The sequence below is a fragment of the Camelina sativa genome, chromosome 11 (assembly GCF_000633955.1).
Source record: "Camelina sativa cultivar DH55 chromosome 11, Cs, whole genome shotgun sequence".
Lineage (NCBI taxonomy): Eukaryota > Viridiplantae > Streptophyta > Magnoliopsida > Brassicales > Brassicaceae > Camelina > Camelina sativa.
In genome coordinates, this window is record NC_025695.1 from 48,363,798 (window position 1) to 48,377,505 (window position 13,708).

General features: G+C 36.1%; 5 protein-coding genes and 1 long non-coding RNA gene across 10 annotated transcripts in view; 2 read left to right on the top strand and 4 right to left on the bottom strand.

Annotated features, from left to right (window-relative positions):
* Positions 1 to 1,342, top strand: part of LOC104727167 (GATA zinc finger domain-containing protein 11-like) — a 2,055-nt gene extending 713 nt beyond the window's left edge. The window contains exon 2 of one of the 2 annotated variants that reach the window (XM_010446193.2): positions 123 to 1,342. In XM_010446193.2, coding sequence (XP_010444495.1) covers positions 123 to 1,012 — 890 coding nt within the window. In that variant the 3' untranslated portion in view covers positions 1,013 to 1,342. Of the gene's footprint in view, positions 1 to 10 lie in introns of both variants that reach the window. The other variant, XM_010446192.2, reaches the window with a different exon arrangement.
* On the bottom strand, positions 3,959 to 5,207 carry LOC104727168. Of its 3 annotated transcripts, none has more exons than XR_758188.2 (4): positions 5,025 to 5,207; positions 4,693 to 4,806; positions 4,408 to 4,528; positions 3,959 to 4,121 (listed from the first exon to the last, which is right to left on the bottom strand). It is a non-coding gene; the product is annotated as an uncharacterized LOC104727168 (long non-coding RNA). The 3 variants fall into 3 exon arrangements; XR_758187.2 differs by having other exon boundaries at positions 4,685 to 4,806; XR_758189.2 differs by having other exon boundaries at positions 3,959 to 4,124; positions 4,685 to 4,806.
* Positions 5,992 to 8,769, top strand: LOC104727170 (regulation of nuclear pre-mRNA domain-containing protein 1A-like). 2 transcript variants are annotated; one of them, XM_010446197.2, is made up of 9 exons: positions 5,992 to 6,147; positions 6,253 to 6,354; positions 6,566 to 6,813; positions 7,177 to 7,332; positions 7,423 to 7,579; positions 7,679 to 7,821; positions 7,897 to 7,932; positions 8,056 to 8,551; positions 8,654 to 8,769. In XM_010446197.2, the coding sequence occupies exons 2-8, from the start codon at positions 6,279 to 6,281 to the stop codon at positions 8,548 to 8,550; spliced, it is 1,311 nt and encodes a 436-aa protein (XP_010444499.1). In that variant the 5' UTR covers positions 5,992 to 6,147; positions 6,253 to 6,278; the 3' UTR covers position 8,551; positions 8,654 to 8,769. The 2 variants fall into 2 exon arrangements, with proteins under 2 accessions (XP_010444499.1, XP_019088580.1); XM_019233035.1 differs by lacking the exon at positions 8,654 to 8,769 and having other exon boundaries at positions 6,228 to 6,354; positions 8,056 to 8,565.
* On the bottom strand, positions 8,761 to 10,857 carry LOC104727169 (U-box domain-containing protein 38). Its single transcript, XM_019233034.1, has one exon. The coding sequence runs from the start codon at positions 10,611 to 10,613 to the stop codon at positions 8,943 to 8,945; it is 1,671 nt and encodes a 556-aa protein (XP_019088579.1). The 5' UTR covers positions 10,614 to 10,857; the 3' UTR covers positions 8,761 to 8,942.
* On the bottom strand, positions 11,152 to 12,503 carry LOC104727171 (NADPH-dependent 1-acyldihydroxyacetone phosphate reductase-like). Its single transcript, XM_010446198.2, has 3 exons — positions 12,062 to 12,503; positions 11,821 to 11,980; positions 11,152 to 11,742 (listed from the first exon to the last, which is right to left on the bottom strand). The coding sequence occupies exons 1-3, from the start codon at positions 12,402 to 12,404 to the stop codon at positions 11,388 to 11,390; spliced, it is 858 nt and encodes a 285-aa protein (XP_010444500.1). The 5' UTR covers positions 12,405 to 12,503; the 3' UTR covers positions 11,152 to 11,387.
* Positions 12,630 to 13,051, bottom strand: LOC109127707. The gene has a single exon (XM_019233036.1). The coding sequence runs from the start codon at positions 12,971 to 12,973 to the stop codon at positions 12,755 to 12,757; it is 219 nt and encodes a 72-aa protein (XP_019088581.1). The 5' UTR covers positions 12,974 to 13,051; the 3' UTR covers positions 12,630 to 12,754.

The window sequence follows — 13,708 nt, forward strand, 5'->3', positions numbered from 1 at the left end:
CTCCTCCAACATCGCCGTTCCAACACAGCTTGACTCTCTTATAGCTAACTATTTTAACACTTCTTGGTCAACGGATAATCCTCTCTGGTCAACAACGGCTACAAAACCCGCCGATGATGGCTGCTCTAGACCAGTTCCACCACCGATCTTAACAGAACCAGTCTTCTTCACAAACCCACTCCAACAAAATCTGAGAACAGTTCCAAACACAAACACAACTAGTCCCATTTGTTCCGTCCCAACCGACAAGAAAAACGGTCTTGCGACAACACGGAATCCAAAGAAGAGATCTCGAGTCTCGAGACGAGCGCCTACGACTGTTTTGACCACCGACACATCCAACTTCAGAGCCATGGTTCAAGAATTCACCGGTAATCCTTCAACTCCTTTCACCGGATTGTCATCGTCTTCTCCTTATCCAAGATCAAGATTTGATCTCTTCGGTTCTTCTTCTTCTTCTTCTTCATCCTCGCGACCCTTGAAACCGTTTCCTCACAAACTCATCTCTCCATCGACGGTAAATCATCATTACCTTCCTCCTTCAGAGTATCATCTTCATCATCATCATCATCAACATCAGAATCTTCTCCTTAATATGAACACGCAAAACATCGCATACCCTTTTCTCAACAACCAGTCTCCCAACAACAACCCTTTACCGGATCAGTCCCTTCTATGTGAAAAGTCGAAACCTTCGAGCTTGAGAACGAGTAATGGTTTTGGACACGTGGACGTTGGTACAAACTTTGAGGGGCTTCACAACATTATCGTCTCGTCGTCATCGATGACACAGCCAACCCTAAATAATACTAATATCCATGGATCAGACAAGAATACTGAAGCCGAGAATGATAACGATCTGTTAAGATCGATCAATGGTGATGATCAGTCCATGGTGCAAAGATCATCGGATGGTTACACAGCACCTGTTGCTTCTGGATCAGAGAATACTTTAGCGGCGGTGAGAAATGAAGGTATGGTGGAATTATCATGGATCTCTTCTTCTGATTAGATTTATCTAACTTTTTTACATTATGGTCGTATTTATTTTATTACATACCATAATAAAAAAAGTTTTAGAAATCTTAGCGAAAAACATATGATGAATATTGGAAACATTAATTAGTGTATGGAAAGATTTTGGAATCATTTATCATGTTCTAAAGCTTCTATGGTCTCTATAATTAACAATTACTTTTTTACATATTCGAACAATGTTTTTTTTTTTTTCTTATAATGTTATATATCGGCTTTATTCCTTTTATTGGACTGGATGTTATATATGTGGATTTTGAACATCGGCTCATAGTGGCATGAGATATTATCAATGGCTTCATAAGTATTGATATTTCTTTTTCTTTTTTTTTGTCAACAAGTATTGATGTATTTGTAAATATAATTTGAAATTCGAAATTACAATTTTTTAAAAAAAGAAGCATGTGCCTATAGAGGCAGAATTAATCTTACAAGGGACCCAAAAAAGATGGCATGAATCTACTTTTGGCAAAGAAAAATGTTGAAAGTTTCTTGTTACTAGGGCTACGTATGAACCCTAAAACAGAAGCTTGGACTGTTACTAGAACATGGAACTGCAAATAACTCAAACTATGAAACAATATTAATTTATTTATTTGCCTATATATTAGTATAAAGTAAAATATGTAGCGAGAGAGTGATTGGTGGCGAGATCTAGGGAATCGTTAGCCGCCGCTTATCCTAATCTCATCATATTTATTTGAAACTCACATGACAATTCTCGATATATTCATTTTTTTTTTCTTTTAATATTTTCTAGTAATACACATAAGCTAAATAATGGATGTAAGAAAATAAATAAAAAATCGTAAGCGAATAATGTAAATTCATCGTCATTATAATCCGATACGTCATTTATCCCTTTCAAAGACATCCTATAGAAAAACAAACGTCATTCAATACGTCAGATCGTCATGTCTAGTAATTTCTTTAATTAATATAATTGTCGCCATTATTAAAAAAAATCCATCAAACCAAACTTCGATGGTTACATCTATTGGGAGATTTCACGTTACTGCTAAGCAAAATTGCTTCACACAGACACAAAATCTAAACTGTTTATTTGATTATGATTTCTTCAGCTTCTTCTCCTTAAATTGTTTGTGCTCTTACAGAAATGGGTTAATTAGTTTATATAAACAATAATTGCTTAATAATGTGATAATGTTTTTGAACTCATGATCAGTATCTTATGCATTATTTCGTAATGCTCCATCATCATGGATGAAATCAATACCCATTTTCCCGCCAATTTCTTTTGCCAGTTTTTGATTATTTTTTTTGTTTTCAAGTTAAAATAATATGTCAGTTAGATTTGCGCTTTTTCCACTAAAACGTGAAACGGTAGCGTTTCGAGAAAGTAAGCATATGTATGTATGTAAACATTTTCATTTTTTTACATCAATTATTTATTTCATTTTCTTGTTTTTCTTTTTTTCTTGTTACAAGAATCCTTTTGGCCGATATATATAACAAGATCTTCTTCTTCTATTATTTCTGGAGCTTGAGGGATATAAATGGTTTTATTTTCGATTCGCTAACTCATAATATCTCTGCCATTCTCCACTTAGTTATATTTACACACGCTTTTAAAAAGAAAAAATAAAGAAGCAACTCAGAAAAAGGAAAAAACCTTTTTGATGTATCTATCAATTTATGAATTATGAATTCAAATTTAATGATTGATATAAACATGGATTTTTGGTAAATTAAAACTATCTTTATTCATACATACATCTCTCCTTGTGGAGATTGGAAATCCAAATGATTAGGCAAAGGATTTTTAGAAGATTTAGGGGGCAAACAGAGAGAGAAAAAACAAAAGCAGTTTTGTTGTTTTGCAATGATGTTTCCACGTTGATATGCATATATTGTAAGTCTTATGAGTTTGAAATACTTTGAATCATATCGAAACTGTCTTTTTACTCAAGAAATTATTGTTAATATTATTTTTAATCTGTAATTACGTCATACGTATAAAAACCCTTTTTTTTACGAATTACATATACTTATTTTCGAACCAAGATTTAAAAATAAATTTAAAATTGATTGTTTATAAGTCCACTAGTCGAGAAACCAAAAAAAAAGAGTGGTAGTAGAGAGATTTTATTATTTTGTTCAAAGTGGAAGTAGAGTATATAATGCGTTTTCCATAGGCAAGATAGGACAGGCCTTTTTAGCAGTAGCTATGCGCCCACTATTTTTTACTTTACTGATTTTGTAATTTTGAAAAGGTAAAAACCTTTTTATTCATTACCATCATTGATCACACTATTTTTTATATATACAAACACAATCACCCCACTATTGATCGACTTTACGTAACAACGTTTTAAACTTTATAAAAATAAAGAGATTAGGTTTTCGAATTTTGGTAATTAAGGGGGCCATTATGGTCGAAATCAGGTAAATTGGACAATCATGTCCATAAAGTAGGGGAAATGTCAACTCCGATTAAATATATATAAGAATGGTGATTTAGAGACATAAGCAGAGTTATTAAAAAATGTTTAGTCATGGTTATGAAATATACTATAAATAATAATGTTTATTAACGTGAACTTACGTAAAAGTTACGATTCACGGTTGCGGTGTGAGGTAAAATTAGGTTAAAATATTGATCCGGTTAATTGACTTTTTTCTTTCTCCTTATGTCGAATGTTTTAGTTTTTTTCTTCTATGCTTTCTAAATTGATTTGGATTTTGCAGTTTTTTTTTTTTTTCCTGTTCTTTGTTTTATGAATTCTCAATACTTAATCTATTCATGACCATTGTCTGTGGTTGATACCATACCATATATTCCTGAGAATTCTGATGGAGAAAATGTTTAGTTCGCGGTAAATAAAATTTCATTATTTAAAATGTTTTAAAATGATCATTTTAAATTTTTTATTTAGCCCACGGTAACGACAAAAATCTCATCATTTTAAAACATTTTAAGTAAAAATGCTATATAGAATATTTATTTGTTCAGAGAAAAAGGTTGGACAAATCTTTGTACATGAACCAATATTCAAGTGTCCAATTTTGTATGTGTCAATTTCAATGTCTCTCTCTGGTCAAAGTTCGCTTGCTTGATAAGAAACCTGCTAGAATAGTTTGCGGAAAAAAACTGTTATTGTATGTTTCAAGTTTCAACGTAAAAGAAAACCACAGTTGAAACAAATCCGTAACATATTTTTGTATTTTGGGGACCTTCTTCCCCAATTGGAATCAATTTTAAAACCACAAGCATTCAAAAACTAACTAGTAAAACTTGGAATCAGAGAGTTTAAAAAAACATTATATTCTACGCCCTTAATTTTTAAGCATATAAACAGAAGGAGACTACGAGTATCAAAAGCAAATTATAATAAGAGAGATAAAATTTACCTTGGAACATATATATATGAGGATAATGGCGATGAATCTGGACTAGTCAGTCACAGCTGGAATATTCTCCGGCTCATAATGGCCGTGACATGTGTTTTTCTGTTTCTTCTCTTTCTCCCTCCTGTAATATCGTATTTAGACGTCAGAAACTTTTCAAAGATCTCAACTATCTGTTTAATTCTTCTTTACGAACCCAATACAGTTCTCATTATCAAAAAATAACCGGACAGAAGCTTCAAAAAATACAAACAAAATAAAGGGACAAACATCAACTTACTAATTCACCTTGGTTCTTGATTACGATGCATATCACGCAGAAATTTCATATTGTCTCGCATTTTTAGCAGCTGGTATATGACGAGCCTTCAAATCCTGGTTATATATCTTTGCATAGAGAACCTGCAAAAAGAAAAAAAAGCAGAGGAAGACAATGAGTTTAGACAAAACTTTTATGTTGCGTATATAGACACTAGTCATGTTTTAGTGTGAAAAAGAGAACACGTTTTAATTAATAATATATATGGTTCATATATAGAAACATTACAAAAAAACAAATACTTCTAGATTATTACATGGTTCGTATAAAAATAGAGAAACATCTACTAATAACTCTTTACCAAAATCTTGAAGCAGAGTCTGACTACGAGAGCATTACTTCGACGAAACGTTGCTCTCTCTCTCTTCTCTCTCTCTCTCTCTCTCTCTCTCTCTATTTCTTTTACCAATGAAAAAAGAGAAGCCTTTGCTTTGCTACGACAAACTACGAGAACGGTAAAGCGATTATACAGAAAGTAAGGGACCAAGAGGAACTAATTTTGTGAAGAATGTTTATGGGCACGAGTCACTTATATAGGCAGCTTGGCTTTGGTTCTTTCAACGGCTATATTTTTCTAACGTCTATATTTTTTACCGTTGAGTCTCAAATATATTACCGTTTGTTGTCAGTGACTTGAACACTTACAGTAAAAGTGAATAAATTATACACAAGAATAGTAAACGTTCGCATTGGCCCAAACGGCTATTTTTACTAACGTCTATATTTGTTACCGTTGTGATATTTGAGTCTCAAATATATTACCGTTTGATGTCAGTGACTTGACACTAAACAGTAAAAGTGAATAAATTATACACAACAATAGCAAAACCTTCCCAATAAGCCCAAACGGCTATTTTTTTCTTCTTCTAACGTCTATATTTTTTTTGACCGTTGTGAAATTTGAGTCTCTCAGACTCTCACAGTTTGTGATTGAATTTGACGCACCTACGTTTAAAATTACAGGAGTACGAAAAGTCAAAAGCGTTTACAGAGGTCTCAATGTGTAATTTTTAAGTCAACAATCTCAAAGAACACAGAGATAATAAAAGGGCTAATACAGAAGAAGCCCATTAGATCAAATTGCGGCCCAAATTGATTTTATAGCTAATCACATTAACATCGGATCACATAGTTTTAATTTTTTTAATCCTTATTTTCTTTTTTTTTAGTAGGAAAAATATGTTTTTGATTATTATTTTCTTTGTATTACAACATTTTTTTAATCAGTAAAATGAAAAAATTGAGTGGGAAAATGAAGAAATTGAGATCCAGAAAAAAAGGAAATTGCGAAAAATGAAAAATTAATGGCAGACGACGGCGTTAGGACAAAGAAAAAAGAGAACGCCTTCCTAGGGTTTGGTTAACACTCCGCCGTAAGATTTGTTCTCCGCCGCCTCGTTTTCCCGTCGGTTAAGTAAAAGAAGGTTATTGCTTTGACCAAGCTTAGATCAATATCTATTTGATTATCCAATCCAATTCGTGTAAAAACAATTCAGAGTTTCAGCTTCGTCCCTCCCCTTTTTTTGTAGGGTTTTGATTTGATTATTGGGTTGGGATGAGTAGTCCATTCAGTGAAGAGATACTGATTGATAAGCTCGCTAAGCTCAACAGCACTCAGCAATCGATTCAAAGTATCCTTTTTTTTTTTTAATTCTAATTCATTGCCCTAAAATTTCAATTTTGTTGTTCATAAATTGCAATTCTGATTGTTTGGTTCTTATGAACTTTTTTGGATAAGCTCATTCACGTTATACTTAAGTCACTTTGTTGTTTGATTATATCTGTGTGTGTTTGTATTATGCAATTCTGATTGTTTGGTCCTTGACCCTCTTCTGGGATAAGCTCTGTCACAGTGGTGTATCGTCCATCGTAGTGAAGCTGAGTTAGTGGTTACTACATGGGAGAAACAGTTTCACAGTACAGAGATAGTTCAGAAAGTGCCTCTCTTGTACCTTGCGAACGACATACTTCAGAACAGCAAGCGTCAGGGTAATGAGTTTGTGCAAGAGTTCTGGAAAGTTCTCCCTGGTGCTCTCAAAGATCTTGTTTCCTTGGGAGATGATCATGGGAAAAGCGTGGTCTCACGATTGGTAATAATGATTGTAGCGGAATTGGCCTTTTTGTTCTTTTGTTGCGTTTCTACTGCTTATATATATAGCTTACTGATCAATGATTTTATGCTTTTGAATGGTTTTGATACTAAAAAGCTGGCTTCATCATCAATCTTATGTTTCATTATAGTGTTAGATGTTGATATTTCACTCAGGGGATTTGATTAAGTTTTTTTACCTTAACAAGTGTCTTTTGCATTATTTTTCTAATACTGCTAAAGGCGTGATTCTCTTGTCTGTTTAAATTTTTGTGTTTGTATGTAGCTGATTTTAGAGTCTGTTGATAATGCGTGGGACTTTACCAGGTTTTGTTCACCAATCTTTGGTTTTCATGATTACTAGGTTACTATATGGGAAGAGAGAAGAGTCTTTGGGTCTCGTTCAAAGAGTATTAAAGATGTAATGCTCTCAGAAGAAGCTCCTCCACCGCTTGATATCAATAAAAAACGATCACGAGGATCCAAATCAGCGAAACGGGATTCAAAATCTGCCAAAACGGTAACAATTTTTATTTCCTTGTTCAGTTTTTTTTTTCTTTTCTGAGCCTTAATTAACTTAGCTCTCCATTTGCTTTTTTTTGGCTACCAGAAATTATCAAGTGGAGGTGTGACGGAGAAGATAGTATCTGCATTTAATTTGGTTCGCGCAGAGAACTCAAACAAAGAGACAGAGATAAACAAATGCAAGTCTACAATTAAACGTATCAGAACGATGGAGAAAGATGTTGAAGACGCCTGTTCCACTGGTAAACATATTAGCAAACATTTTGACTTTTTATGTATATCGCATTTATCATTCGGGATTAGTAAACACATACTGGTTCTGAATGTTGGATTGTCTTCAGCAAAAGACCCAAGGAGAAAAACATTGGCAAAAGAATTGGAAGAAGAAGAAATCACTCTGAGACAGTCTGTTGTCAAACTTAAATCTATTGAAGAAAATAGAACATCCCTTGTAAAACATCTTAGGGAAGCGCTACGTGAACAGGTAAAGAGTCTTTCACTCTTAAAGCTCAATAGTTTGCTTAGACATTTCGATTTCTTACTAAGTTTTGTGTGTTAGGAATCTGAATTGGAGGATCTTCAATCTCAGATACAGGTAACTAATGATTTCTCTGTTACTTATGCCTAGGACTGTCAAGTGATCAGTTCAATCTGCTTATGCCTGAGAACTACTTGCAATCTTGGTTTAAAAAGTGGTATACTTGTCTTAATTTATCAGGTAGCACAAGTGCAAACGGAAGAAGCTCAAAACATGCAGAAACGGCTCAATAATGAAATACCGGTTAACAGTAACAACGGATCATCTGGCCAATCAGCAAAAGCGACTCCTGCCTCAATCGCTGCAATGGCAGAAATGCTAACTTCATCTACAAATTCATCAATGATTATGCATTCTGTTCTGTCTTCATTTGCTGCCGAAGCTACTACACAGACTTCTGGTTTAACCAAATCGAGTAGTGCAGACACAAATGCATTTGCTCCTCCAAATCCGCAGTATCACATGATCCCAAATCCAGCCGCATCGCAGCAGTTTATACCATATGGATTTGGTAACATTCCCCTAATGCCACCTGGACAACTACCACCACCTCCTGGATCACTGTCGCCGCATATGATGAGTAATCAACAAAACGCGGCTCAGCAACAATCGCAACAAGGTCAGAGTTTTCAACCACCGGGTATGATGTATTTTGGACCTCCACACCATTCTTAAGGTTAGTAGTAAAAACAAGCCAAAAAATCTTAGTTTTAGCTGTAGATTATATAGATTAGTTTCTGACTTAGTCTCTTTGTCTTTATTTGATGTTGCATTGTAGAGAGTAGAAACGAACGATCTTTTGTCTTACAGATCTTTGTACCCTAAGCTGTTTAGTCAATTTTTACTTCTTTGTAACATAATTTAGACTTCAGTTGTTTATCTGCGTTACATATTTATATTTGTTGTATGCATAGTTTCAAAATGGATTCATAATCTTGAGAATTTTATACAAAAATATTTACATCAGTCACGTTCTTTTCAATTATTTTTTCCAAGTCAAAGTTACAAAAAATTTCAATAATAAACATTTTTTCAATGTCTATACAAACAACAAATGAAAATGCCACTTAGAAGCCAGATGAGTTCTGAGTAACCATTCTGTTGCTACCACCAACTCGGAACCTAGACCGAATCGAACCATTAGAGTCGATAACTCGGTTCCAATCAACTGATACTTCGCCGTCGTCTTCCTCATCCTCCGGCACCCTCTCTCTCATCAGCTGAAGGATCTTTTTCGCTTTCTCTCTAGCTCTCTCTGTTCCTCTCTCTTCCACTACCTTCAAAACATCCACAGCTCTTGCCTCCTTCGCTAGTCCCTTGAATCGAAGACTCTCATGGCTTAAAGCGAACAATGCAGCCACACAATTCTCACGTGCCGAAGAAGAAGAACGAGCAGTCCCCGTAGCCTCCTCCGTCCTCTCCTCCCGTAGCATCCCTACAAGAATCGCAACCGCATTCGCATCAAGCATCGCCGATCGTCCTTCGCTACAACAAGCCAAATTACAAATCACCAACAACGCTCGGCTCGCTGATTCACCAGACCTAACCATTGAGAAAAGCGCAGGAACAGCTCCAAGCCTAACGAGCTTCAACCGATTCGTCTGGTTCAAGGACAAATGGTAAAGCGCAAGAGCCGAATCATGCCTCGTCCTATCACTATCAGCAGCTCGTAACGCGTGAAGCAATGGCTGAAGCGCTCCTAAAACCCCGATAGGCATTTTGTTATCATCTTCAAGAGAGAGACCAAAGATTGTTCCAGCGGCATGTTCTTGAGCTTCTCTGGATCCTGATTTCAGAACATCAATCAAAATGGGAACAAAACCTAACCGAACAATGGTCAATTTGTTCTTCTTGTCCAAAGATAGATTCACAAGCGAAGCTAACGAGTTCGTCTGCACTAGTGAGTATCTTGAAACAATCATATTCTTCAGTAAAGAAAGGATCCGAGGAGAACAGAGTGAAACCCTAGCTTCATCTTGAGTACGAGTCATCTTCCTCATCATAATCAAACCTTGTTCTTGATCAAAAATATTACTACTGTTAAGCTTGTCGTAAATCACCTCGTCCTCTTCTGGATTGTGTGTTAGGGTTTCGATTTCAGCGAAGGAAGAAGAAGATGATGGAGACGGAGAGAAGCAAGCGGGTCGGGTCGTTAAAGGAAGAGGAGTGTGTGGGCTCTGAGCGACGATTACAGATTCATCAGAAGAGCTCGTTGAGTTGTTGAAGTCTCTCCTTCCCATGAGTTCGGAATCAGCGTGGTGAGTTATCATCGGAGCTCGGTGAGCTACAGCTCTGAGAAGCTCTTGCTCGGAGACACGAATCTCAACTTCCCGTGGAGGCATCTGTTGCCGTAGGTTACGCTCGACGATGGAGTAATCAGGTGGCTGTGGGCGTGAGAGGCCAACGGTGTCGCACCAAGTATCGATTGTTGATTTCATGTTTAGGTTAGGGATGATGTTGGAGAAATCGGGTAGAGAGTCGTCGTCGTCGTCGTTGCCGTTGCCGTTGCCGTTGAGTTTGGGGATAAAGTTTAGGTCGCGACAGACTTGAACACAGAGACGTTCAAAGGTTTGACCGGATGAGACAACAACTGGGTCAGACATTATTGATTTTGAAATCGGACAGAGGAATTCGACAGGAGGTTGATGTTGTTGAGGTTCTTGTCGGGAAGATGATGATGACGAAGAAGACGATCTGTGGCTGAAAGGGTTCCATCTGAGCCGTCCGTTTTTACCCATCTGCAAAAATCAACGGTTAGATATTGGTGCTGGTGAGTAGTGATTTTTTTTTCTGAAAAGGGTTTAGTACAAAAATTTAGGGATTTCAATTCATCATCCTTCTTCTTCTTGCCTTGGAGATTTTTCGGAGACGAAGAAGAGAAGAGAGAAGAGGAGAGTCGTCTTCTTCTTCCTCCTGAACTGAAGGACTTTGTGGCCTACTGACTTTTTTTTCTTTTTCTTTACTTTTGTGTTTTTTTTATTTTATTTTGTTTTGAAGTGATGATGATTATAATTATAACTTGGACGTAAGAATATTTTTTTACGAAAATGTTGACCGTAAACGTGGACCCAAGTGAATTAGCTTTCATTGTTCATACATTCTGAAAAAGCTTTCTTGCTTTCTTTTTCAGGCCAATTTTGTTCACATACCTACTACAAAACATTTGTATCCTTAAACATATAAACTTGGAATGTAATTTATGGTAATATCCCAATTTCTTTTTAAAGAGGTGAGAATAAAATGATTTGATTTTTCACTAAACTTGCCATTCTTAGCTTAAGGAAAGAAAAGATTTTCTTAATTTAGCAGGTAAGCTTTTACATTGTACTTCTGACTGATGACGCATTGTTGGATTGCATAAAACATAATCTGATATTTTCTGTACCGAAGTATTAAGGGTCTAGACGATCTGGCTTTAGTGCTTTACGATATTAAACATGGTTAGGCAACATATTCACTTGTTGGATTGGATACATTCAAACAGTTTCTTTTAACCAAGGACACTTCTCTCTCTACTCAGGTTTTGCACCCTTCTTCATAAAGCTCTTAGTCAACAGGAAATCTTTAATGGAAATCGGCATATGGTGCATGATCGCCATGACGGTCGACAACCTTCCTGTAGAGAACCAAGCCGGCGGATTTTTTTTGAGCACAACGGAAACAGTCTGTTTCGCAAATGTCTCTGTAGGTATTGGCTTTATGTTTTGCGACAGAAACATTCTCTCACGGATAGCTTCCTCAAACGGTTTGTAGAGTTTCAATTCAGGTAAACTGTTGAAACTCGATAACCCTGAGTTAGCTATGTTTGATTGAATACCTCCTGGAACAATGTTGATTACATCGATCCCAAATGGCTTAAGCTCCAACCTTACAAAGGAGACCAACCACAAATCAAGATATGAATATCAAGCTGATGGAAGAAGATTTACTGAAAACCAAAGAAACCTTAATGTATCGGTAAGAGCATGAAGAGCAGCTTTTGATGCAGTATAAACACCAGCCCATGGTCCTGGTGCCATTATGCTTATACTTCCTATGTTCACAATCTTTCCCTTCTTCTTAGACACCATGTGAGGTACTACTGCTTGAGTCATCCTCATAGAACCTGCAGATTTCATTAACTCATTTGAGTCAGGAATTTTAACAAACACATGGTGAGCACAAACGAAGAAATGTTTAAATTCACCGAAGACATTGGTGTTGAAGGTGTTATCCATGGATGAGATTGGCATCTCAGCGAGAGGTCCGATACACTGAACTCCGGCGTTATTAACCAAAACATCGATCTGACCAAATTCGTCAATAACTTTGGAGACAACTTTACTCACGCTCTGCTCCGATTGAACATCGAGCTCCTCCACGAAAAACTTGGGATCTTTCACCAAATCGATCATCGTGCTCTGCGATCGACTCGTCGCCACCACTCGACAACCGTTAGCCGAGAACTCACGCGCCAGAGCGTGGCCGATTCCTCCTTGAGAACATCCCGTGATGAGCACCACTGGTGTATCATCGCTGCTGCTTCCCATTCTCTCCCAAGGTTTGGATAAAGAGCAACTACGAAACTATGATACTTAAATTAAGAGAAATCGAGAAATTTAAGGGTCGAATTGCAAAAATCACGCCAGGAGTTTCTCAACACAGTAAAAGGATGAATGATAGTTTTTAAATTTTAGAATTCTTCCCCAGAAGTTTGTCCACGTATGCAACTAAGTCCCTGAGATTTGTTTTTATTTTTAACTTTTTCACTCTAATAAACCAAAAGTAACATTTTGATTAATTCACATACTTACTTAAGTTATTTACATAAAAACTTCACAAAGCAAATAGATTAATAAGGTTAAGAAAAACGAAATTAGCTATAAACAAAACTTGAGAATCAAGCAGAGAAGAAGCCATGAGAGATGGCGAGAGCGAAGTGAGATTTAGTTTCAAAGTTGTTCTTCAAACTCTCAATCTTCATCTTGTCGATAGCTACAGCCATCTTCGCCGGAGTTATTTTCTTCCAATCGAATTCCGCCGGCGCTGATTTCGAACCCGCCGGATGTCTCATCCTCCTTTCGTACTCCTCCGCAACCAAAATCGCTATGTCCGCCATTGAATCGGTTTTATCTCCGGTTATCTGATCACTTTGATGTTCGGTTATCTCTGGTTTTATAAATATCAGAAGAAGTACAAACAACGGGTNAGGGTTTATTTATAGTGCATTTGACGGGGGAGGTATTGGATAAGGTTGGGTCAATAGTTTCTCTCTAATGATAATATATTTTTTATTAATATAAAATTTTGGTTAATGGTTTTTTTTAATATAAAGGAGGCCGAATCTGTTGGTACATGTAGTTTTCGTGAGAAGGTGGGCTTGGTCGGTTTTATTTTATCAATAAAATATTGATTTTTGTGTGGAAGCTTTTGTTGAGTGGTCTCCAAGGTCCGTGTCATCTACGTATTGATCTGATCACTAACCCAAAAATCAAGATTAAGCCCAATTATACTTACTCGTATCTTTTGAAATGAATATGTAAACCAAACTTAACTTTGTAATTGTAACTTACAAAGATTGATATTTGCGTTCATTCGACGAGTTTATATCACTAATTTGCGTTCATTGGTGCTGTTGAATGTTATTTTCTATTTTAGGGTTAAACATAATACATTGTGCTCCCATTCTCTCGAAGGTTCGGATAAAGCGACTACGTAACTGTGATACTTTTTTTTTAAAAGAGAAATCGAGAATTATAAGTGTAGAATTTGCAAAAATCTGAAGTTTCTCAACACAGTAAAAGGATAATGATGAATAGTCCTTGAGATTTTTTTTTTTTTTTTTTTTATTTTT